General features: G+C 43.9%; 1 protein-coding gene across 1 annotated transcript in view; it reads right to left on the minus strand.

Moving 5' to 3' along the window:
* The window catches only part of TBC1D22B (TBC1 domain family member 22B), a 69,981-nt gene that overhangs the window by 12,490 nt on the left and 33,006 nt on the right, over positions 1–24,485 (minus strand). The window contains exons 6-12 of the mRNA XM_040424067.1: positions 23,059–23,187; positions 22,680–22,745; positions 20,576–20,690; positions 17,761–17,867; positions 11,221–11,296; positions 1,043–1,170; positions 115–210 (exon numbers count right to left, since the gene is read on the minus strand). Of these exons, the coding sequence (XP_040280001.1) occupies positions 115–210; positions 1,043–1,170; positions 11,221–11,296; positions 17,761–17,867; positions 20,576–20,690; positions 22,680–22,745; positions 23,059–23,187 (717 nt within the window). The remainder of the gene's footprint in view (positions 1–114; positions 211–1,042; positions 1,171–11,220; positions 11,297–17,760; positions 17,868–20,575; positions 20,691–22,679; positions 22,746–23,058; positions 23,188–24,485) is intronic.

The following is a 24,485-nucleotide window of genomic DNA, read 5'->3' on the forward strand; positions in this document are numbered from 1 at the left end:
GCACTTTTCATGACTCCACCAGTTTAACTGACCCAATAAATACATGTGATGTATGTACTTTATAGATAAATAACAAGCAAACCTTCCCATCTGAACGGTACAGTCAGTACGTACCTGAAAATCTACTTCATCTAAAATTTCTTTGCGCCATTTAATTAGAAAAGCGGCACAAACATAAAGGTGGAAATGTGAAAAGCCTTCAGGTTCTGCCTGTGAAAACAGAAGATTCCAGGTTACCAATATGGAAAAATGTTTTTGCTTCTACCTGAACAATAAAATAGTTAAATAACAAATACAAAGTTAAAATATGGATCACACCTCATATTTCGACTGTGGTATGCGACACCTTTTTTTATGCATAACCACAAAAGGAATTGGTGTTACATAAAAAAAACATAAGAGCCCCCACCAAAAGAAACAAGACATACAAAAAAAGAGCAACCTGTATGATAAAAGTAATGTAGGGTGAGTGAAATAGCTTATAGTGTAGCAAACTTACCAAAACTGGTGGGTTAGAGCTGAACCCGGACATATCACTATCTACGCCCCTCCGACCCCCCTGGCATTTCGTGCTCCGATGCTCTCCCTTGCCCTGCGCTGGATCGCACAGGTGAAGGGCTTTTTTGTGTACAATAGCACACTGCTAGGCGGAGGCTTCCGCCTAGCAGTGTTTCCAGGGACGTCACCGGCTCTGATAGGAGGGCTTTAGCGCTGCCCTAGCCTTTTTACAGGTTAGATCAGCGCTAAAGCCTGGCCATTAGGGTCAGTGACCTCACCGGGCTCTCTTCTAGGCGAAGCCTCCGCCTAGCTTACCCACCTGGTACGTCACCGGATCTCCTAAAAATATATTTTTTCCTGCGCGATTCAGTGCAGGGTAAAGGAGAGCATCGGAGCATGAAATGCTCTGATGCTCATATCAGGGTGGATAGTGATATGTCCCCTTAAAGAAGGTCTCCAGAATGAATAAAAACAAGCATATGGAAATTAGAGTACGGACAGTGAGCAATACACACATGAAAATCATAGCAACAAATCTTGGTACCTGGTAAGTATCCCACAATCGTATAGTACATCTTAAAGGAAGTTCCCTCATTAGCAGATTATTCATCCATCGAAAGGCAAATTGGAGATATTCAACTTCATATTTTCGAAGATGACTATGTACCTTACCTAATGTAAAAGTAAAGATAAAGGAATGTGAGAATAGGGATGTAAAGCTACACAAATAATCTAAAACTATAGATTATCCTCTCAACAGCGTGCCATCCACAGTGCCAACCCCCAACTGCATGCCAGCCACCGCTGTCTCCGCCTATTAAGAGCAGTGGTTCAACAATATATCCTATGTCCTATTAACTTGCCAGTACAACCTGAATATGTTGCATCACTCGAAGGAACGTTACACTGTCTGTGTAGGAGAGGCAAACCGAGCCACAGAACAGCCCCAAACGCAGTTGTACTTGCTTGGGGGTGGCAGTCATTACATTTTCAAATGAATACTGTGGGTCAACCAGTGGGTTGTGACTAAGAATATAGCCACCCCCTGCTTTAAGAAGTATAAGTGCTGTCAAACCTTCCCAGAGGCTTATGTTGGGCAGGGAGGTAAACATACTGGAGTTTTCTCTTCAATTTCCAAAATGTCTATAATTTATAAAATTGTTTATATATGTGCCATATGCTTTTCTAGGGGTTCATTTACAAAAGCAGATTCTGCTTAAAGAGGTACCGTATTTTTTCGCCCTATAAGACGCACTTTATTCCCCCCCCCCCCCCAAAGTGGGAGGAAAATGGCAGTGCGTCTTATGGGGCGAAAGCTGCCATTTTTACACTGATACACCGCCGGCCGCAAGCTGCACAGTGCGGCCGGCGTGTGTATCAGCGAGGAGGGGCTGGGGACCGGCCTTTAGTTTTATAATGGCAGCGGGGCCCTGTGCAGTCACTGTATTCTATTGCACAGGGCACCGCTCACTGTACTAATGGTATCTGTAACTGCAGGCAGGCAATGGTTAACTATACATATGTTCGATCCAGCTCTGAGCAGCCTGTACTTACGATCATAGCAGGCTGGATGCTGGAGGCAGGAGAGAGGAGGCTGGGCGGGCACTGGCAGCGTAACTTCCTACGTCATGTGCCTGCTCCGCCCACTTTATGAATGAAGCAGGCGGCGCAGGCGCGTGACGGAGGAAGTTACGCTGCCAGTGCCAGTCCGCTCGCCCAGCCTCCTGCCTGCTATAATCGTAAGTACAGGCTGCTCAGTGCTGGATAAAACATATGTATAGTTAACCATTGTCTGCCTGCAGTTACAGATACCATTAGTACAGTGAGCGGGGCTCGATTCAATGGAATACAATGACTGCACTGGGCCCCCGGTGCCATTTAAAAACTAGTGTAGATGCCAGCCCCTGTATTGGGGGTCATTCACAATGGCTGACACTGTTATGGGGGGGGGGGGGGGGGGGATCTGTGGATGTCAAATAGCATAAGATGCTATTTATCTGTCATCCACAGATCCCCCCCATAGCAGTGTCATGCCAGCCACAGACGCCCCCATAACAGTGCCAGCCACAGACGCCCCCATAACAGTGCCAGCCACAGACCCCCCCCATAACAGTGCCAGCCACAGACCCCCCCCATAACAGTGCCAGCCACAGACCCCCCCATAACAGTGCCAGCCACAGACCCCCCCATAACAGTGCCAGCCACAGACCCCCATAATAGTATCATTCACAGGCTACCATTAGTTCAAAGCCCTCCAAAAGCACACCTTTTGGTTCAAAATATTTTTTTTCTTATTTTCCGCCTCAAAAACCTAGGTGCGTCTTATGGGCCGATGCGTCTTATAGGGCGAAAAATACGGTACTGTGGTTTTAATGATCACATTTATTTCTTTAGACAACAGGATGTCAAACATCTTTCTAATTTACATCTATTTAAAATTTTGCTCACAGACCTTTATTATATCTGTGCATTTGCCTCTCCTTAACCCTTTCAACCCATTTTTTCATTTTTTTTACTCTCAGCCCTCCCAAAGCCAAACGTATAACAGTACTACTACCGGCAGCAGCACAGCAGACAGTGTCTGGGTAGAAACTGTTAATTACAATATGCCTCTTGTTTATGGTTGTTAAGACTTAACTTTTATTACTTAGTCGATTAAAATGGCTCTTGCCTAATAAACCTATTTAAAACTCTCAGTTGTGTTGCATCCTTTTTCTTATTCGTTAAGTAGCAGTTCTTTTCACAGCGCTCCTATTATAGTAGTGGATTGCGGCTGGCTGGTAGCTGCGCGCTGCTACCAGCCTCCCCTATGGTCTAGGTCACTTGCTATCAGTGAATTTAGACCTCCACTTCTAACCATAGGATGCTATGCTCCTGTTCCTAAAATTTCCTTAAACTCTGCCCCCAGACATGTTTCGCCAGTTACACTGACGTCTTCAGGGGAATGGACAGTGATTGTTTGTGGTCGACGGGACGGTTCTTTTAATGCCTCCGAGTCTGACATCACAACATGTGCGCCCCATCACCACGGGCCTACTATTCATATATTAGTCTATAGTTTATTATGGAAATACTTATTGGCTCATATGGACGAGCCTCCTCCTTTCTCTTGTGACGCACTCACCCCTCCGTACCTCCCCTCTGTCAGTCAGCACAGCGCAAGTCTTCGAACTTAGAATGTCCGTCTCCTTCATCTTACTGTGCATGTCCTCAGAGTTAAACCTTACTCATCTCTCTCGTTTAGTTGCACATGTCTGGGGACTTAGGATACAATCACTTCGTTCCTATCCATTGCGCATGCCTGAAGACTTAGTCTACAACGCTCCTAATATGATATCAACTGCGCATGGCTGGTTTCTTCATATTAAATAGTGTCGTTTTATGCATTTAGGGATCACACCTTATGTACTCTATTTCACTGACATATTGTATCGTTACTCATGTAAGCCATTATTGTAATGTATTATTCTCCCTTTGTTTAATTATGTAGATTATTCAATTTTACACTCAATCTTAAATTATTTTTATTTTATAATTCTAATAGGAAATTTCCATTAAAATCTATATATTTGCTATAATAATTATATAAATCTTAAATCATTTTAAATACTATTTCAAAGTATGATTTGATTATTGTACTTTCTTTTATACAGGATCATGATGTCAAGACTATCCTCAGATTTCACGGTTACATTTAGCAATCTCAATATGATTTTTATTCAAGGAAGTAAATAAAACAAACGGTATACAAGATCCATTTGGGAAATCACTAGTCTGGAAGCCTATCTACAACAAAGTATAGTATACAGGGGTGTGCGAATAAATATTACTCCAAATTCGCACCAGGACGATCCAGAGTTTATAAAAGGCTGGGAAGCAGTGTTGACAGAAAATTCCCTACGCGTGCAAGTATACTTATTAGAGTATGAAAAGAGACTGTTGGGAAAAATTCCTTACAATTGAAAAAAAGAAATAAATGGAGGTACAGGTGTTCCATACACACTCTGAATTTGTAAACTAAACTTGAGAGTTTACAAAGAGAAATAAAAGAAAGGAAACACCGGAAATAAGAGATAAAAAGGAGACTGAGACTGGACAAATTTACACAAAAAAATACTCCCAATAACTACTATCGTAAACGTAGCACCCTTTCATTTAGGCCATAGCCTATTACAGCGCTAGCCAACCAGGGCCACTGTGGGTATCTACAACTTTTTCATCTCCCCTTTTTTCCTCTATGCGGCTCAACCAGTTATACTGAAGGAGGCTAATCCGCCGAAAAACGTTTATTTTGACTGAACACTGCTCTTTGAAATAAAGCAATCACCTTAATATCAAAGTGGAGCAAAGGAGTCTGTGATTTTTATTATTATTTGGTCTGGGAACCATCTCCTATTGCCCACGCACCCAATTAATTGGAGTATCATCCAACCTTATATCACTTACTATCGTAAACGAACATATTATACCGATATTTCTGAATCGGAAGTTTCAGAATCAGAGGAAAGTATGCACCATCAGAAGCTTAGAACTAAAAGCAAGGCGAAAAATAGATCTGGTCCGCCTCAGAGAAAAAATTACCTATAATTCAGGCAGTGGTGCGAAATGTCAAACAAATTAAAAGTTTAAACAATGGAGGTGCAGCAGCACAAAGTGGGGAGGAAGGACAAACATCCCAGCAAATCACCTCTTCTTTATATTCTTCGTCATCTCAACAAACAAGGTGCATCAATAAAAAAACAATACTATGACACCGATAACACCTTTTTTAGTACCAGGGATTTCATTCAGGGACCGGGACAAGTGGGGATATCAGCAAAAAACATAACCACTGACCAACGCGATATTGAGATGCAGATTTATCTAATATAACACTGAAACCAGAACATAAAGAGCTTGATGCGAAAGGGCTTATCATTCACGTCAGCACCTTACTTTGATTCTTTTACGTGGGCGAAAGACATTAATCTATTCGCTCGGAAACTAGCATTACGCAAAGAATTCAAAAATAAAGAAAATGATCCAAACCAACCAATATTAGAACTGCAAAAGGAACATAGAGGTGAGCCTATAACCCCGAGTGCGCCATTTAGTACGCTAACCCCCCAATCAAAATTCACTCCCCCTTTTACAAAATATGCAAATATACAAGCCTTTGTAGTGACTGTCGATCTCCAAAAAATAAAACTAGAAAAACGACATTCAGACATAACTTAAGTATAAAGGAAAGAGAGGCAATGCAAGCACTTATGGATAACAACGATTTAGAGATTAAGCCTTCAGATAAAGGGGGGAACGCAGTACTAAATGGACAAAACTGATTATAAGTTGATGGTGATGGCCATTTTGAAGGATAGTAATACATATAAACAACTGGCGAGAATCCAACTGTAAAGTTTACACAAGAACTAAAAGACATACTGATATCGGCAAAAGAACGTAAGAGGGAATATAAAGTTCTATTTAATCCTAGACCTACAATAGCGACCATTCCAAAGTTGCATAAAAAAACGGGAGTCTGATCCCAGGAAGACCCATAGTATCAGGGAATCAAAGCCTGTGTGAAGGTATCAGTGATTATGTTGATCAAGTTATGTCCCCATTTGTACCCTGTCTCTCATCTTATCTTAAAGATACGAAGGATGTTCTCGTCAAACTCCAGGGCATACAAGTTAGTGAGACTACAATGATTGCAAGCCTCGATGTGGAGGTATTGTATACCAGTATCCAACACCATTTAGGACTGGAAGCAATTAGTCATTATCTTAGCACAAGAGGGATACAATTTCACGAACACAATTCCTTAGTTCTCACTTTATTACGATTTTTATTAACTCATAATTATTTTATTTTGGATGGGAAATATTATTTACAAATCACCGGGACCGCAATGGACACAATTTGCACACCGATTGAACACCGAGTGAATTTCTCTATGAAAGATTCCTGGCAAGAGGATACCCGAAAAAAGTTTTACATACAGCATATAGGAGAGCGAAAAGCACTGATAGAACTAGCCTTTTACAAAATGATCTACAAAACAGCGATAATAGAAAAATAATACGGTGTATCGGTACATTTGATGTACAACATGAGAAAAGAAAAATACTAAGATGACATTGGCATATCCTGATGATGACCTCAAAGAGGTGATTCCTCAAAATCCAACCATTACATATAGAAGAGGCGTAAATTTAAAGGAAAGTCTAGTACATTTTCAGTGGAATAGAAAAGAGATGAAAACAACGTGGTTGTCCACTAAAGGATCATATCCTTGTGGTGACTGCAACGTTTGTAATAGAATGATACCAACGAAGGAGTTCACAAATCCAGTGGACGATAAAAAATATCAAGTCAAACAATATATTAATTGTAAATGTACTGGAGTAGTCTATGCAATCAAATGCGGATTCCCCAAGTTGTATATTGGTAAAACCATACAAGAACTAAGAAGACGGATCTCAAAACATTTGAGTAGTGTTAACACAGTAGCTGACACTGCTCTATTTAGTACAGAATGTACATAAAGGAGACATGAGTAGTCTCAGGTTTTGGGGCGTCAGTAGAATAAATCCGGGCCCCAGACAAGAAGATGTAGATAAAAAACGACAACAAGAAGAAACCAAATGGATCTACCGTTTAAAATGACTGGCCCCTTGAGGGTTCAATGAAGGATTCACATTTGCCTCATTTCTCTAAATGCCGTGGGAAATGCATCATGAGAAAGTGTGCATAGGGAGAATGCAAAGACTGAAACATTAACCTTAAATCAATAGGTTAGGACCTGTATGGCACAAATAAATAACCATATAAGTGGAGACGGTTGGTTATGAATAATTATGAATAGTTATCCTTTCTTCTTTCCAACCCCCCCATTCTTTCTCCCCTCTGCTCCTTTACCTCTCCCCTCTAAAAGATATGTTATTATGAAAACATTAAAAAGAGTACAGATTAGCAATATAGAAAGAGTAGAAGGCTGAAGAAAATAAATAAACCCAAAGGTAATATATATAAATAGATGGATGCATTAAAAATGGAGACATGGGTTATTATTGGGGAATAATGCGCACAGAGCCCCTTACAGGAATATGATGGTCTAGGGATTATTAGTTTTGAAATTACATCAATATACAAGTATAAGAATATAAAATGAATTCTCCCCTTATCATGATATAGAAAGGTAGTGAAGCAAGACAATCCATAATTCAGTAGTTATACATGATCATGAAGCTCATGATTCAAGAATAACGAATCCATCTGTAATTAATAGAAGTATATAATCCTATTTTAAAATAATAATAAAAAAAAATATCATAACTGTAAATTCACATTATAGTAAACAAAATCATGTTGAGATTACTAAATGTAACCGTGAAATCTGAGGATAGTCTTGACATCATGATCATGTATAAAAGAAAGTACAATAAATCATACTTTGAAATAGTATTTAAAATGATTTAAGATTTATAAAATTATTATAGCAAATATATAGATTTTAATGGAAATTTCCTATTAGAATTATAAAATAAAAATAATTTAAGATTGAGTGTAAAATTGAATAATCTACATAATTAAACAAAGGGAGAATAATACATTACAATAATGGCTTACATGAGTAACAATACAATATGTCAGTGAAATAGAGTACATAAGGTGTGATCCCTAAATGCATAAAACGACACTATTTAATATGAAGTATCCAGCCATGCGCGGTTGATATCGTATTAGGAGCGTGGAGACTAAGTCTTCAGGCATGCGCAATGGATAGGAACGAAGTGACTGTATCCAAAGTCCCCAGACATGTGCAACTAAACGAGAGAGATGAGTAAGGTTTAACTCTGAGGACATGCACAGTAAGATGAAGGAGACGGACATTCTAAGTTCGAAGACTTGCGCTGTGCTGACTGACAGAGGGGAGGTACGGAGGGGTGAGTGCGTCACAAGAGAAAGGAGGAGGCTCGTCCATATGAGCCAATAAGTATTTCCATAATAAACTATAGACTAATATATGAATAGTAGGCCCGTGGTGATGGGGCGCACATGTTGTGATGTCAGACTCGGAGGCATTAAAAGAACCATCCCAAACAATCACTGTCCATCCCCCAGGAAAACGTCAATGTAACTGTTGAAACATGTCGGGGTCAGAGTTTAAGGGAATTTTAGGAACAGGAGTATAGCATCCTATGGTTATAAGTGGAGGTCTAAATTCACTAATAGCAAGTGACCTAGACCATAGGGGAGGCTGGTAGCAGCGCGCAGCTACCAGCCAGCCACAATCCACTCCTATAATAGGAGCGCTGTGAAAAGAACTGCTACTTAACGAATAAGAAAAAGGATGCAACACAACTGAGAGTTTTAAATTGATTTATTAGGTCCCAAGAATACTTTCACATTAGCATTTTTCTTTTCCGGCACTGAGTTCCGTCATAGGGCTCTATACCGGAAAAGAACTGATCAGTTTTATCCTAATGCATTCTGAATGGAGAGCAATCCGTTCAGGATGCATCAGTTCAGTCACTGAACAGGCTGCGGTATTACCTCCGTCCAAAATTCCAGATCAGTTGCCGGAATGCCAGATCCGGCAATAATTTACATTGAAATGTATTAGTGCCGGATCCGGCAGACCGGTAAAAATTTTAAAAAAATATATAACGGATCCGTTACTCCCGATGACATCTGGAGAGAGGGATCCGTTCTTGCAATGCATTTGTAAGACGGATCCGCATCTGGATCCGTCTACAAATGCTATCCGTTTGCACGCAGAACTGCTTGCCAGATCACTCTGCCGCAAGTGTGAAAGTACCCTAAGAGACAATTTAATCGACTATGTAATAAAAGTTGTCTTAACAACAATAAACAAGAGGCATATGTAAAAACAAGGCAATTATTAGTCCAAAAGACTATTTATCAATAAGTATACAAAGTGCCTATATATATGTCTTGGGTCAAACTATTATAGCTAATTTGGTAGTAACAGATCTCTGTATTTTTTTTTTTACACTAAATTTTATTAACAACATGACATCACTTAGAGAGGGGCGGCCATTTTACAAATCACTACAGACAGGTACACAATGTTGTAGTTACTGTAATAACAATAAATATAATGATCCCACCACCAGACCTATCACATGAATGTGTACTGTGTGCTGCCCCAGTAGATGTATGTCATGTAACACTGCTTATAGAATGTCAGGGTGTAAAGTGTGTCTGATGCCATGGATACATTACACTGGACTGATATATGGGCTATACCATCCTTCTGCAGAACGGGGTCAACTGCCTGATATAAGAAAGGCATGTATGCAGAATTTTAACTTCCCTGACAGTATTCCCCAGCGTGACTCGGGGTTAATTTTTGCTGCCAGGAGCGGTAACCCCGAGTCACATTCGGGGTAACATTGCAGAGTCCCTTCACCTTCTGCCGGCGATGTCCTCCGCTTGTGTTCTGCCAGATCTCTATACCTTGTGAAAAGTCTATACCGGAAGTGACGCAGCCGCACAGGAATCAGCTGGAGGAGGGTGTGCGCGGCGCTGCGCAAGCGCACATATACTGGCTTAGGAAAGAATCGTTGCAGCGCCGAGATAGAAGTACTTTGTGCACTGCGCGTGCGCACTTAGGGGTATAGAGATTTTGCAGCACACAATGTTGCATCAGATTTCCCTACCCCTTAGTGAGCACAAATCATCAGTTGCAGTTCATCCTGATTGGATCTGATGATTTGTGCGCGCGCGCACTCAGTGGTAGGGAGATCTGATGCAACATTTTGCGCTGCAAAATCTCTATACCCCTAAGTGCGCAAGTGCGGTGCATGAAGTACTTCTATCGCGGCGCTGCAACGATTCTTTCCTAAGCCAGTGGATATGCGCTTGCGCAGCTCCGCGCACACCCTCCTCCAGCTGATTCCTGTGCAGCCGCGTCACTTCCGGTATAGACTTTTTGCAAGGTATAGCGATCTGGCAGAACACCGGCCGGCATTTGACTTCCTGGTTCCGCTCCCTGCGAGCAGCAGCTGCACATGGGAGCGGAACTGGGCAGGAAATTCTAATAAATATAAACATAAAAAGTGACAAACACACATAAAAGAGGTTATACATTGTAATCTGAGAGGATTACAATGTATAACCTCAGATCTGACATTTGATGACTGTACAGTGCCCCTTGCCTGCCATTTTACTGTCATTTGTGCCCATAAAATATTTATGCAAAAAATTGTACCACTTTTGGTACAAAATTCCTGACAATCATACCGCCAGGGAGGTTAAAGACGTGTATATTAGAAAATTGTATGATTTCCTATTATATAAACAAATAAACGTAAAATTCTTTTAACTGGAATACCTGTTTTAAGGGTACTTTCACACTAGCGGCAAGGAATTCAAGCAGGCGTAGTTTTATTCCGGCCGCCTCTCGGCATGTTAGCCGTGCTGCCGCCGGAACTGCGGCCCGCCCCTATTATAGGCAATGGGGCTGGAGCGGTAGTCCTTGAGCACGCGTGCTCTAGCGGCAGGACGGATCCGACATGCTGTTCACCCGCCGGAACAGCCTGTCTGAGTTCCCTGCCGCTAGTGTGAAACAACCTAACTATTTAGTGATTTTTTTACCCACGGGGATGCAATTCCTTAGACCATGTGAGATGAGGTGCAAGCAACTTAAGGGGATAAAGCTGAATATAGACAAATGTTCTTTTCACAAGTAACTAAGAAATAATATGAACAGACCGTCAATTCGGCTCACAAGTTCTTCAAGGGCCTTCACATTTTTCTGAATTCCAGGTTGAGCAAATGTGTAGTTATCCTTAGGAGAAAAAACAACCAGGTTAATCATGCTGATGCATCTAAATGAGGAGCAGTGCTAAAAAAAATAATGGAGCCCAAGAGATGTCAAATTTGAGGAAGAAAAGTTTGACATCTTCTAGCTGAAACACTTCATAGGGCAGCTGAATGTTTGTTTCAAAGTAGTAGATGGCCTCAAAAAATGGCAGAGAGAGCTCTATGTGCCTATTAAAGGGAACCTGTCACCTCCAACAAGTGAGTAGCCAGCAGCATGTTTGTCACGATCATTTTCTTCCTGCAGGCAGATGAAGCAAAAGCTGTAAAAACGTTCTTTAATCCCCTGCCGGCGCGCTTCTCTAGTCAGGCTTGAAGTCACAGAGGCACCGGCCTCCTTGCTTCAAGTCACGGTAACCACGCCCCCATCCCTGCCCCTTTACTGTGACTGACAGCCGGCAGTTCGGCAAAGCCAACCTGTCGTGCATAAGCGCTGTCAATCACAGTGAAGGGGCAGGGAAGAGGGTTACCTCTAGGACTTCAAGCCTGACTAGAGAAGCGCGCCGGCAGGGGATTAAAGAACGTTTTTACAGCTTTTACTTTATCTGTCTACAGGAAGAAAAACGAGATTTTTGTGAACTCACCTGTAAAATCTCTCTCACTTAGTTCATTGGGGGACACAGGACCATGGGTATAGCTGCTTGCTGCCACTAGGAGGCGACACTAGGCTGAAAAGTGATAACTCCTCTCCTGCAGGCTATACCCCCTTCAGCCTGGAGAGATCATATCAGTTTGTGCCCAAGCAATAGGAGTAGGAGAAAAAAAATAAAAATACTGTAAACAACCAATAACTGACCAATGCCAGTCGGATCGAAACAGAACTGAGGGCCATACTGGCTCTTCAACCGCCATCATTTACGGCAAACAGAAATCACTGGGTGGGAGCTGTGTCCCCCAATGAACTAAGCGAGAAAGCGATTTTACAGGTGAGTTCACAAAAATCTTGTTTTCTCGCTTTCATCATTGGGGGACACAGGACTGTGGGACGTCCTAAAGCAGTCCACGGGGAGTGAAACAAATCACACGCCCATGGGGAAAACGCCCTCGAGAATGCGTAACCCACTGCCGCCTGCAAGACCTTGCTGCCTGGAGCAGCATCCGCCGATGCCTAGGAAGGCACCCGGTAAAACTTGGTGAACGTGTGCCCGGAAGACCAAGACACTGCCTTCTACAACTGGAAAGCTGCTGCATGGAGGAGATGAACCAGAGAAGCGCGGACTGCTGATCGGGTGGGCCAAAACTCCGCTGGGCGGTGCCTTACCCCGGGAGCGGAATACCCGAGCAACTGTTAAACAGATATACCTGGAAAACATCCCTCAGAGGCCGTCAAGCTTTGACAAGGACCTCCAGGAAAAAACTGGTAAAAAAGTCCGTACGGCGGTAAGCGCTAGTCATGGACAAGCAAACCTCAGAGGCCAAATCACATGGCTGATGGAGAGCTCGCTCTGCATAATGCGAGGGAGAAAGAAGAGAAATCCATGTTTGTGATGACGTGGAAGGGCGACTACCTTCTGCAAAGAAAGAGGATACTGGGCGGAGCACTGCCTTATGTTCATGATAAAAGAAAAAAGTATGTACAACAAGGCGTATCAACTCTGAAAAACACCGGGTGGATGATCCCGCCACCCGGAATGCCGCCTTCCCCGAAATAAAAAGACGACGACGTCCCAGAGGGAGGACCTGTTCCTCACTGAAACACCACCAAACGACCTGCAGGTCGTTTGGACAAAGCCGGCTCCTGGCCGCAACTCTGGAAGTAGAACTAAAATTCCAGGTCCGCAGGATCCTCCTCTGGTCAAGAGAACGCCTCCTAGGAAGCGGTAAATTGGTAGATCAATGCCCTTATAGCCATTTGGGATGGGGGTCTCTAGGACACAAGTGTTGCTGGGTGACCCCCCTGAGAGCACAAAGGTCAACATTTTTGTGCCCCCAACCAGTGCCGGAAGAAAAGAAGGATACAATATGGAAGTAGCCATAGTATCCAGTGGCAGTATCCATATGCCATTAGATGGAGAGTACCAGGCACCAGCGGGTACCAACTGTTGCCACGGACCACCTGTGAAGGAAGCCAAGGCATCTAGTGTCGTGGCGTAGTTGAATTATAGCATGCATAGATGCTTAGTAGAGGGTAATGCCACAAGAAGCATGTGATGGCAAAATGACTAATGGAATAGCATCCAGTGGTAGTGTAATCCTCCAGTTAAGGAAGGAGGTAGGCAATAGTCAGAACCGCATCCAACGGAAGTGTAATTGCCCCACCTATGGAGGAGGGGTAATGCCTACGGTAAGCACTGCACTCAGTGGCAGTGCAATCACTCCACAGGGAGTAACATATACGGAAAGTACTGTAACCCGAGGTAGTGCCAGTACATCACATATGGAAGGGGGTAACGCACACAGAAGTAACTTGCATATGACGAGTCCTGTACCCGGTGGGAAGTGCAATTACTCCACCTAAGTAAGGGGGTAATGCATATGGTAAACACTGCAACGGTAGTGATTATGCCATAATGCCACCTATAAAAGAGGCTAATGCAAACTGACAGTACTGTACCCAGTGGAACTGCAATTCCGCCACCTACGGAACGGGGGACGCCTATGGCTGGCATCGAGACCAGTGCTAGTGTTGTTAGTCCACCTATGGAAGGAGTTAATACATAAGGTAAGTACTGTATCCAGTAGTAGTGAAAATACCGCCTAAGGAAGGGGGTAATTCATACACCAGTACCGCCGGCTAGCATGGATGCAATCTTGGAAGATTGAACCGGATTCATGTCAGAGTCCGAATAACTGATCCCCCGGAGGTGAGCAAGGAGTAATTATGTCCTGCTCTGGCCTGTTCGTGCGCAGTTCTACCTCTCAGCCTCTAGCCCATGGCAGTTGCAGGCTGCGCCGGTGGTGATATAACAACCAAACTACCCCAGGGGTGGAATGGAACTTCTAAAGGTCCACTTAGCGGATTGCGCAGGTGGTGCTTTATCAACCAAACGGCGCCGCAGGGCGGATTGGGAATCCTTCAGATGTCCTTCACTGGATTTGCGCAGGTGGTGCATTGTCAACCAAACGGCCCCGGAGGGCGGATTGGGAATCCTTCAGATGTCCTCCACTGAATTTTCGCAGGTGGAGCATTATCAACTAAACAGCCCCAGATGGAGATTGGGAAACTGTGAGAAATCCTCCACCATCCGGGATAGGGCACAGGCCCAGTATGGTACACACAGCCAGGGTGGTCCTGTGTTGATGTGGGCTGAGGAGTGCAGGACCTGTATGGGCGCACATTTTATATATATTTTTTTGGTGATGACCTAGCCTCAAATGGACAAGAGGCAGGAAGGGCTGAATACTGCAATATTAAGGCACATTGCCTGCAGATAGAAACCCAGGGTAATCTAGTGCCGGCCTCAAAGAGGTGGCTGGCCAGGAAGGGTTAAACTGCCTTGAGGACTGGGGGCGGAGCCAGCGGGCTCCCGGGAAGAATTCGCACCAGAAAGATGGACCCGCCCCCCCATACCTGGGGACGAAAGTTGCGGCCTAGAAGAACTAAAGTTTTTACGCAGGCCGACCGGGAAGCCCACCCCGTGGGCCAGGAAGAAAACAGCGCGGGCCGGAGAAGAAATTGGTAGGCCCGAAATGAAGCCGGGGCCTAGATTTTGCGGGTGTATACCGGCCGCGGAAGTGCGGTGCTTGGCCGACTGGGGAGCCCGGAATGGAGCGCAGAAGGCGCCTGTTTGTAGTTACTGGCCGCGGGAGCCCACCCCGCAGGCCGTGAAGAATCGGTGCAGGCCGCAGGGTCTAAGGAGCAATAGGGGGAGGCTGTGGACTTAAAAATAGTAGGGAGGGGACCAAGGCCCTATGTTTGCTCCCTCTCAGACATGGTCTCCAGAGGCCAGAAAAGTAGTGGAGTGGGGGGTGTGGGAGGAGACGGTGCCGAGAATACTCACCTAATCCGGACTACTCACCCCATCTTCATCCTCTTCTCTTCGCCCCTCCTCAGATTACCAGCAGGGTCACCTCTTCAGCAGCTCGCCGGATTCAGGTGACCCCTTGGCTGGCGGGAAGCAGAGGAGCTGGGCTGCCCTGGTCCACCTTTTCTTCTTGGGGAGGTCGGGCGGTGAGGGATTTCGACACCGGCCTTGCTCCCGGGGTAGACAGAGTGGCTAGGCGACTCTGTTTCCCCAAACCTAAAAGGAAAAAGATAAAATAATAAAGTAAGTCGCCCTGCATAAGCAGGGAGGTCTGAATTCTATGACACTAAGCTAAAAATGGATATGCTCTCTCCAGGCTGGAGGGGGTATAGCCGGCAGGGGAGGAGTTATCACTTTTCAGCCTAGTGTCGACTCCTAGTGGCAGCAAGCAGCTATACCCACAGTCCTGTGTCCCCTAATGTTACGAGCGAGAAATGATCGTTACAAACATGCTGCTGGCTTCTCTCAGGTACTGCTGCCGGCTTGGGATGTTTGTTGGAGGCGACAGGTTCCCTTTAAAGGGGTTGTTCACCTTTATGATGTTTTTACAGAGCTCACAATATGGCAAGACACTCAGTGTTTATCATATCTACCTGATCCCTGCCGATCCTTTATTTCTACTAGAAGTTCTGAATAATTGCTAGCAGTCTGCAGTAAGGGTACAGAGGGGAGGCAACAAGTTGGGAGGGTGTACCTGCACAGATTAAAAATGGCAGCACTGATTGGATAGAGTCAGACTGTGCAGGTACACCCCCCCCCAACTTGTTACCCCCCCTCTGTCCCCTTACTGAAGGCTAATAGCAATCCATTCATAACTTCTAGTAGAAATAATACAGGAATGGCACAACATAGAGCCATAAGAATAGATGCTCCAGAATTGTTATTACATGGGGAATGCATGGAGATATTAAAACAGACATGTCAGGAGCGGTGACAGGCCCTCTTTAAAGTGTAGAAAAATGTTTAATACAGTTGAGTGGTAACAGGTCCTCTTTAAGCAACTCTTGACAAGAGGCCATGGCGTAGTGTAAAGGAATGTGGCTTTGTGGGAAAGGGCTTGGTTTAGATGTGACATCATGCTCCAAAACAATTTGCCAAAAATTGTTAAACTAAGCTAAAAAATAAGTGGTGTAATACTAGACTGTATAGTCCAAAGATGCGCCAGATTTATCATCCAGCAGCAGCCACTGTGATAAATCTGGTGCAGTTTCAGATAGCCTGTCTCAGTTGAGACAATATCAGTAAATCTGTCCCACTGTGCGTGTATACACCAGAAGATGCTCCCAGTATACAATATCCATAGACTTAAAGGGGTTGTCTCACCTTGCAAGTTCAGGGCTGCCGCTGAACTTCCTGCCATGTACGGGGGCATTGGCTAGGAGCTTGATTGATGTGGAACGCGCTCACACAGGCAAGAGGTGATGTCATCATCCTAGCACAGTTCGCCTCTGCAAGCGTGTTCCCGAGCTGGCGCTGATATGAGGACATCAGTGAAACAGCTGTATACAACAGCTCCAGGGCTACGGCACATGCACTTCCGCTACCCCGGCCACCAGAGCGGCCGGATCAATTTTTTCACAGTGAGCAAGCGTGGCCCCACTGGTGTTGCTTTGCAACGGTGGCCGTAACCCCTGACAACGAGCAATCTATAAGGGGGTGGAAAATAGAATAAACACTGACAAAAGGGCAATTTGGACAATTGGATAACATTAGTAAGTAATTTGTATTAATGTTTTAAGCAGCATAAGGGCCATTTGATGAGGCGAGACAACCCCTTTAAATGGAGCTGATATATATCAGGAGTGCCTTTTGCAGCATATGCCCGAGTCTGTGTCAGCAGAACTATTTTTGTTTACTGATATTGTCAAGCCTAGAAAGCAGTAATACATCCCATTATATCTTCCTCTACTTTGATCTTAATATTTTAATTATAAAGGTAAAAAAATCTTTCAAAAATTAATTTATATATGACCCAGGATGTAATCAATTTTGTAAGGCAGGAGCCCCACTGCTATAACTGCAATACGAGACCCTTCTCTTTGGAGCAGCTCTGCTTAATAGGAAGACCAGTTCTCTTATCGTCACATACCCTAATAGAGTATGATGGATTAATAAACAACCCCTTTAGGTTTCTTGTGGTCCGTGCAGATTTTTTTTTCAAAGGGAAGTTATTTTTAGAAAAAAACTTCCTCATTTACTTGAATAATGTTGCCTTTTTCCATAACCGGTGACTGACATAACAGCACATTTTACAAATGGTGACCACCATCGGGATGCTTATTTTTCATAGTGATGTGTACTACCAGAAGACTGAAGTTGAAAATTTAAATAGTTGTTATTTCATGATAAATCATACAGTATGTATCGAGACAGCAGTAATGGATTGCTATTGTGATTTCAGTAGTAAGCATCAGCAAATAAAAATAATACGGCACCAATTGTATGGACCATACATAGTCTAACATACCTGAATGCCATCTAGCAGTTTACTCATTGACCAGAAACTATCTGCTTCAATGTTCTTCAATGTTTCTGGCAACAGCGTACTGACATCAAAGTTTTCAACATCATCTTCTAAAATCATGAGCAAAAAGATCTACAAGTTAGTGCAGAATAAACATAAAACTGCACACTTGGAGAAGAAGTGCTCGATTTAGGCTACTTTCACACTAGCGTTCGGAGCGGATCCGTCTGATGTTTCATCAGACGGATCCGCTCCTATAATGCAAACGCTTGCATCCGTTCAGAACGGATCCGTTTGCATAACTGTTTATTTCAGATCTGATTTTTCACTTCGGAAAACTCAGATCCGACAGTATATTCTGAACACAGAAGCGTTCCCATGGTGATGGGGACGCTTCAAGTTAGAATATACTGAGAACTGTGTACATGACTGCCCCCTGCTGCCTGGCAGGTGCTGCCAGGCAGCAGGGGGCAGACCCCCCCCCCCCCCCCCTCCTGTATTTAACTTATTGGTGGCCAGTGGGGCCCCCCCTCCCTCCCCAGTATTAATTGTAAGCAGTGCGGCCCCCCTCCCTCTATATTCATCGGTGGCCAGTGCGGATATTAAATATGAGCAGTGCGGTCTCCCCCTCCCTCCCTCCCCAGTATTAAATATGAGCAGTGCGGTCTCACCCTCCCTCCCTCCCCAGTATTAAATATGAGCAGTGCGGCCTCCCCCTCCCTCTATTCATTGGTGGCCAGCAACAAATAGCAGCATTATACTTACCTGAAGAGCTGCGATCTATGTGACCGGCCGGGAGCTCCTCCTACTGGTAAAGTGACAGGTCTGTGCGGCGCATTGCCTATAGACCTGTCACTTTACCAGTAGGAGGAGCTCCCGGCCGGTCACATAGATCGCAGCTCTTCAGGTAAGTATAATGCTGCTATTTGTTGCTAAGTAACCATGGCAGCCAAGACTGCAATAGCGTCTTGGCTGCCATGGTAACCGATCGGAGCCCCAGCGATTTAAACTGGGACTCCGATCGGTACTCTCCGCTGCCACCAATGATGGGGGGGGGGGGGGGTCGAGAGGAGAGGCCGCACTGATCACAATACTTTGAATCCGCACTGGCCACCAATGAATAGAGGGAGGGGGAGGCCGCACTGCTCATATTTAATACTGGGGAGGGAGGGAGGGGGAGACCGCACTGCTCATGTTTGGCTCCGCACGGCCAGGCGGACACGAAAACGCTGCAAGCTGCGTTCGGGTGTCCGCCTGCTGAGCGGAGCGGAGGCCAAACGGTGCCAAACTGATGCATTCTGAGCGGATCCGCATCCACTCAGAATGCATTGGGGCAGTACGGATCCGTTCGGGGCCGCTTGTGAGAGCCTTCAAACGGAACTCACAAGCGGAGCCCCGAACGCTAGTGTGAAAGTAGCCTTATGCACTGATTTTAAAATCATACAGTAGTTTATTTATGAAAAAAAGTTGTAGAAATCCAGCTCCACTTTGATAAAGGAAAATAAATTTATTTTGCTTGCGGTAAAATCTCATCCATCAGTTACAAAAATAGCAGTCTTGTCTACGCGTTTCGGGCTACCAAAGACAAATTTCAGCCCTGAAATTTGTCTTCGGTAGCCCGAAACGCGTAGACAAGACTGCTATTTTTGTAACTGATGGATGAGATTTTACCGCAAGCAAAATAAATTTATTTTCCTTTATCAAAGTGGAGCTGGATTTCTACAACTTTTTTTCATATTATTACCCGTTGCCTGACTCGGGTTATCCGTGCTCACAGCTGAAGGAGGGGCAGGTGAGAGCTGCTGAACTTTCTCTTTTTTTCAATAGTTTATTTATACACTATGATAAAGGTTATGGAGACCCCTGGAGCCATTTTGCATTATTGATTTTACATGTTTTTGGGCTACAAACATTAATAGATTTTTATGAAAGGGGTTTTTCAGGACTCCTATATTAATGAACTCTGCTCAATATTTCATCAGTGGGGATCCGACCCCTAGCAATCCTGCTGATCAGCCCTTTGCAGAGGCCACAGCGTTCTGTACAATTCATAGTGCCTGTGCTTAGTACTATAGCTCGGGCCCATTCACTAGAATAGGGCTGAGCTGCACATAGGCCGTGTGATAGATGAACGTGACATCACTGGCCTAGGAAGAGGCTGCAGTGCTCGTTGGAGCGCCGCAGCATCTACAAACAGCTGACCGGCAGGGGTCTTGGAGTTTGACCCCACTGATCAGATACTGATGACCTATCCTAGGAATAGGTCATCAACATATGAATCTTGGAAAACCTCTTTTCTGCGCTGTTTAGCTTCTCTGGTGGGTCATTTTTACATTGTATTGGCAGTATTATTGGCTAAAACACTTTTGCAATTGGCTTTTATTAAAAATTCTGTACAATTTCTCCTGCAGCTTACATGCAGGAGCCAATACATTCTAATACAAAGTTATATGTGAATTGACTTCGGATGTTTCATCCCTAATCACAATAAATAGCAGCTGCTTGATGCCTCCGACGGCTTGGTCACCAGATGTCTAAAAGCTCGGTTTGACAGAATCATATTTGACTTGATCAGAATAAGTGTTCAGAACACAGAAAGGGCTGAAGACTGAGCGGTCAGAAAACAGGACTGAGCAGCTAGCTATGAATTTTAACACATGAAAACTGCAGGAGAAAAACGGTGCAAAGCTTTTAATTATAAACATTTAGCAAAAGTGTTTTGTTTTTTTAGCCCATAATACAATACAAATGGCCCAAAGGAGTGCATAACCTTTAACACAAAACATACAAGCATGAGAAAGATAATTAACATCCTCACCAACGTGCTCAGACAAAAATACCACAAAGAATGGGGTGACGAGATCGTTTATTCCCTGGACATATCCACTTGCAGGGTGCCGGATGGCCCAGATAAACAAGATTCTCTCAAAGATCTGTTATTAGAGGAGCACATAAAATGCATATGTTTTTTTTAAATAGTATAAAAATACATATATCAATCAATATGAATCAATAAGCAGAAAGAAAAGTAAACCAGTGTAATGTTCTGCTATCAGTAATCATGTAGGGCACCACAGATGATCCAAAAGCTCAACCTACAGTTCTAAAGTTGTGACAGAGTTATCATCCAACATCCACTACTGTGATAAATATGGCGCAGTTTAAGACAAGTTAAAAAATTATTTTTTTTACAGTATTAGTAAAATGGCCCCACTGTGTCTCGAAAGACAAACGTAAGATACCTAACAATATAGGAATTTTATTTCTAAATAAAGAGGTTACATATAGGAGAGTTCATTTCCATAAGTAATTCCTGTCCTCATTTTTGAGGACAGTCTTGTACAATATAAACACTGTTTCTGTAACAGATGTTCACTGAGGCCACCAGAGTGTGGCCACCGGCTGTGCTCTCAGCGCTGTTCCTAGTGATGAAACCTATGGCAACATATGAGGGGTTTATAATAAGTTATCTGACTGAATAGGAAATCAACATTTTCTGAGTAAATTGAACTTTTCAATGTAATCCCCCTGGACTTCAACGAGCTTATTCCACCTGGCCTCCAATGATCGTATGCCCTTAAAATAAGAGACTTCTTGCTGCTGCAGGAACCACTACCGCTTCTTTGACCACATTATCATCACAAAATAATTGCTCACACAGAAATTTTCTTTAGGTTCCAAAAAAGAAAGTAATCACAGCCAGGTCTGGACTGTAGGGTGGAATGGTTAAGCTCCATAAAGCCACATTCCTTAATAGCAGCTTGTGAATTGCAAGACCTGCGAACTGATGCATTGTCATGAAACAGAAACACACCTGCTGACAACTTCCCACAGCGTTTCTCTTTGATTGCCTCACATACTGCCTTCATTGTTGAAGCATAGCCGTCTCCAGTAATTGTTGAATTGTGTGGCATGAATTCTAGTAAGAGAACGCCTTCATTTTCCCAAAATCTGCTGCCATGTTCTGCACAAAAAATTTATTTGGATTTGGTGACCCCTTGTGCTTCCATTCCATGGACTCTTGTTTGGTCTCGGGGTCATGGTGGTGGACCAATGTTTCATCACCAGTAATAATTAGTGAATAGAAGCCTCCTGGATTTTCTCTAAGCATGTCTAAATTCTCTTGGCTAAATTGCTGGTGACAAGTTGTTTTTTCAGGCGTCAACATTCTTGGCACACACCAGGAACTGACCATTGACATCATCAAAACATCATGAAGGATACTTGAAACTCTGTCAATTGAAATGCCTAATTCATGAGCTATAACACTGACTTTGACCCGAAGATTTTCCAGAATCATGGCCTCCACTTTACGGCACATTTCCTCTGAAGATACTTTGACAGGTCACCCTGAATGATGGTCATATTCAAACTGCTTGACCCAAAACTTTACTTGGTAGTAGGAAGGTGCATAATCAACATATACAGCAATCATCCTTTCATTGATTTCTTTACGCTTTTCTTCCTTTTTAAGGAATATCATCACAGAACAAAGTTCCAAATCCCTCAGTTTCTTTGTAGACCCGCAATGTACTGCACTTGCCATCCTGTCACTTCCAGTGCTTTCATCAAACTGAACTGCTAGTGTGCGTTGCACATCCAGACATACCTCAACCTGCACAGACAAGCTTCGCTCTCTAACACCGACAGAACATGCTGGGGTAGATAACTTATTGAACGCCCCTCGTACAGCAGGACAACTCTTCTTTAGCATGCTGAAAAAAGAAGTGTTGATCACTCATTCTGGTTTATAGGGGGGAGACTTAATAAGGGGAACCACTTCTATGATGCCTATATACCATGATAGGGCATTTGGACAAGAGCTACCTTTACAAGACAACCTCTTTAGCAACTTGTCTAATATGTACTTTTTGTCTCCAACGGCTGCAATAGTATGATTGTAATAAATAGTTCACACTCACTTCTTGAACTAATGGTTGCTGAAACAATGGTATTAGAGGATTTGTCCTTGGTATGTCAATATGAATCTACAAGACAAAAGTGCAGATATTATAGAAATGAAAACATTGCAGGGGAGTCGCATCTATGTGGTTAATAAATATACCTTGTGTAGAAACCATACATTATAAAATATAGACTATTCTTATTTGCAGTGAAGAATCACCAAATGACAGCAGAAGAGCATCAGTGCAAGCAGTTATAAGGATGAATCTGCTTCATAAGTCACGCTTACACCCTTTTGCACAGACACGCTTCTATGCTGTTCGCATTGTGCATGCAATGTGTGTAGGGAGGGGACAGAGATGGCAATGGACAGTAGGTAGAGTCAACAATTAGTACCTGTCGGTATGTATCCTGATGATGCTCTTCATTTCGAGAATCATAATACTGTTCAATAAAACCAAAATATTCTGCACGTTTCCTCTCAAGTGTCATTTGGCGCCTTTCTGTATTAGCAGGAAGATAACCCTGTAAATGGTAAAACAAGATTTTTGTGAAACTCACCTGTAAAATCTTTCTCGCTTAGTTCATTGGGGGAAACAGGACCGTGGGTATAGCTGCTTGCTGCCACTAGGAGGCGACACTAGGCTGAAAAGTGATAACTCCTCCCCTGCAGGCTATACCTCCTTCAGCCTGGAGAGAGCATACCAGTTTGTGCCCAAGCAATAGGAGTAGGAGAAAAAAAAACAAAAAAAACAAAAACAAACATACGGTAAACAACCAACAACTGACCAACGCCAGTCGGATCAAACCAGAACTGGGGGCCATACTGGCTCCACAACCACCAACAATTACGGCAAACAGAAATTACTGGGTGGGAGCTGTGTCCCCCAATGAACTAAGCGAGAAAAAGATTTTACAGGTAAGTTTCACAAAAATCTCGTTTTCTCGCTGGTATCATTGGGGGACAAAGGACCGTGGGACGTCCTAAAGCAGTTCACGGGGAGGGAACAAATCACATGCCCATGGAGAAAAACGCCCTCGAGGATGCGTAACTCACTGCCGCCTGCAAGACTTTGCTGCCTGGAACAGTATCCGCTGGTGCCTAGGAAGGCACCCGGTAAAACTTGATGAACGTGTGCCCGGAAGACCAAGATACTGCCTTCCACACTGGAAAGCTACTGCATGAAGGAGATGGACCCGAGAAGCGCCGACCGCTGGTCGGGTGGGCCAAGACTCAGCAGGGCGTTGCCTTACCCCGAGAGCAGAATGCCCGAGCAACTGTTGAACGGATATATCTGGAAAACATCCTTTGGAGGCCGTCACCCTTGACAAGGACCCCAGGATAAAAATTGGTAGAAGTCCGTACGGCGGTAAGCGCTAGTCATGGACAAGCAAGCTCAGAGGCCAAATCACATGACTGATGGAGAGCTTGGTCTGTGTAATGCGAGGGAGAAAGAAGAGAAACCCATGTCTGTGAAGACGTGGAAAGGCGACCACCTTCTGCGAAGAAAGAGGATACTGGACAGAACACTGCCCTATGTTCATACTTAAAGAAAAAAAAAAAAAAAAAGTACGTACAAGAAGACGTATCAACTCTGAAAAAAACGCCAAAAAGCTGGCTCCTGGCCGCAACTGTGGAAGTAGAACTAAAAGGCCAAGTCCGCAGGATTCACCTCTGGTCAAGAGAACTCCCCCTAGGGAGCGGAATATTGGTAGACCAATGCCCTTATAGCCGTAGAGGCTTGTGGTGAGATTTCTAGTGAGAGAAGCTGCCTGAAAAACCACCAAGAAACAAACGCCTGAGCCAGGCGTGCCCCACTGCA

This window comes from Bufo bufo, chromosome 3, assembly GCF_905171765.1.
Source record: "Bufo bufo chromosome 3, aBufBuf1.1, whole genome shotgun sequence".
Taxonomy (NCBI): domain Eukaryota; kingdom Metazoa; phylum Chordata; class Amphibia; order Anura; family Bufonidae; genus Bufo; species Bufo bufo.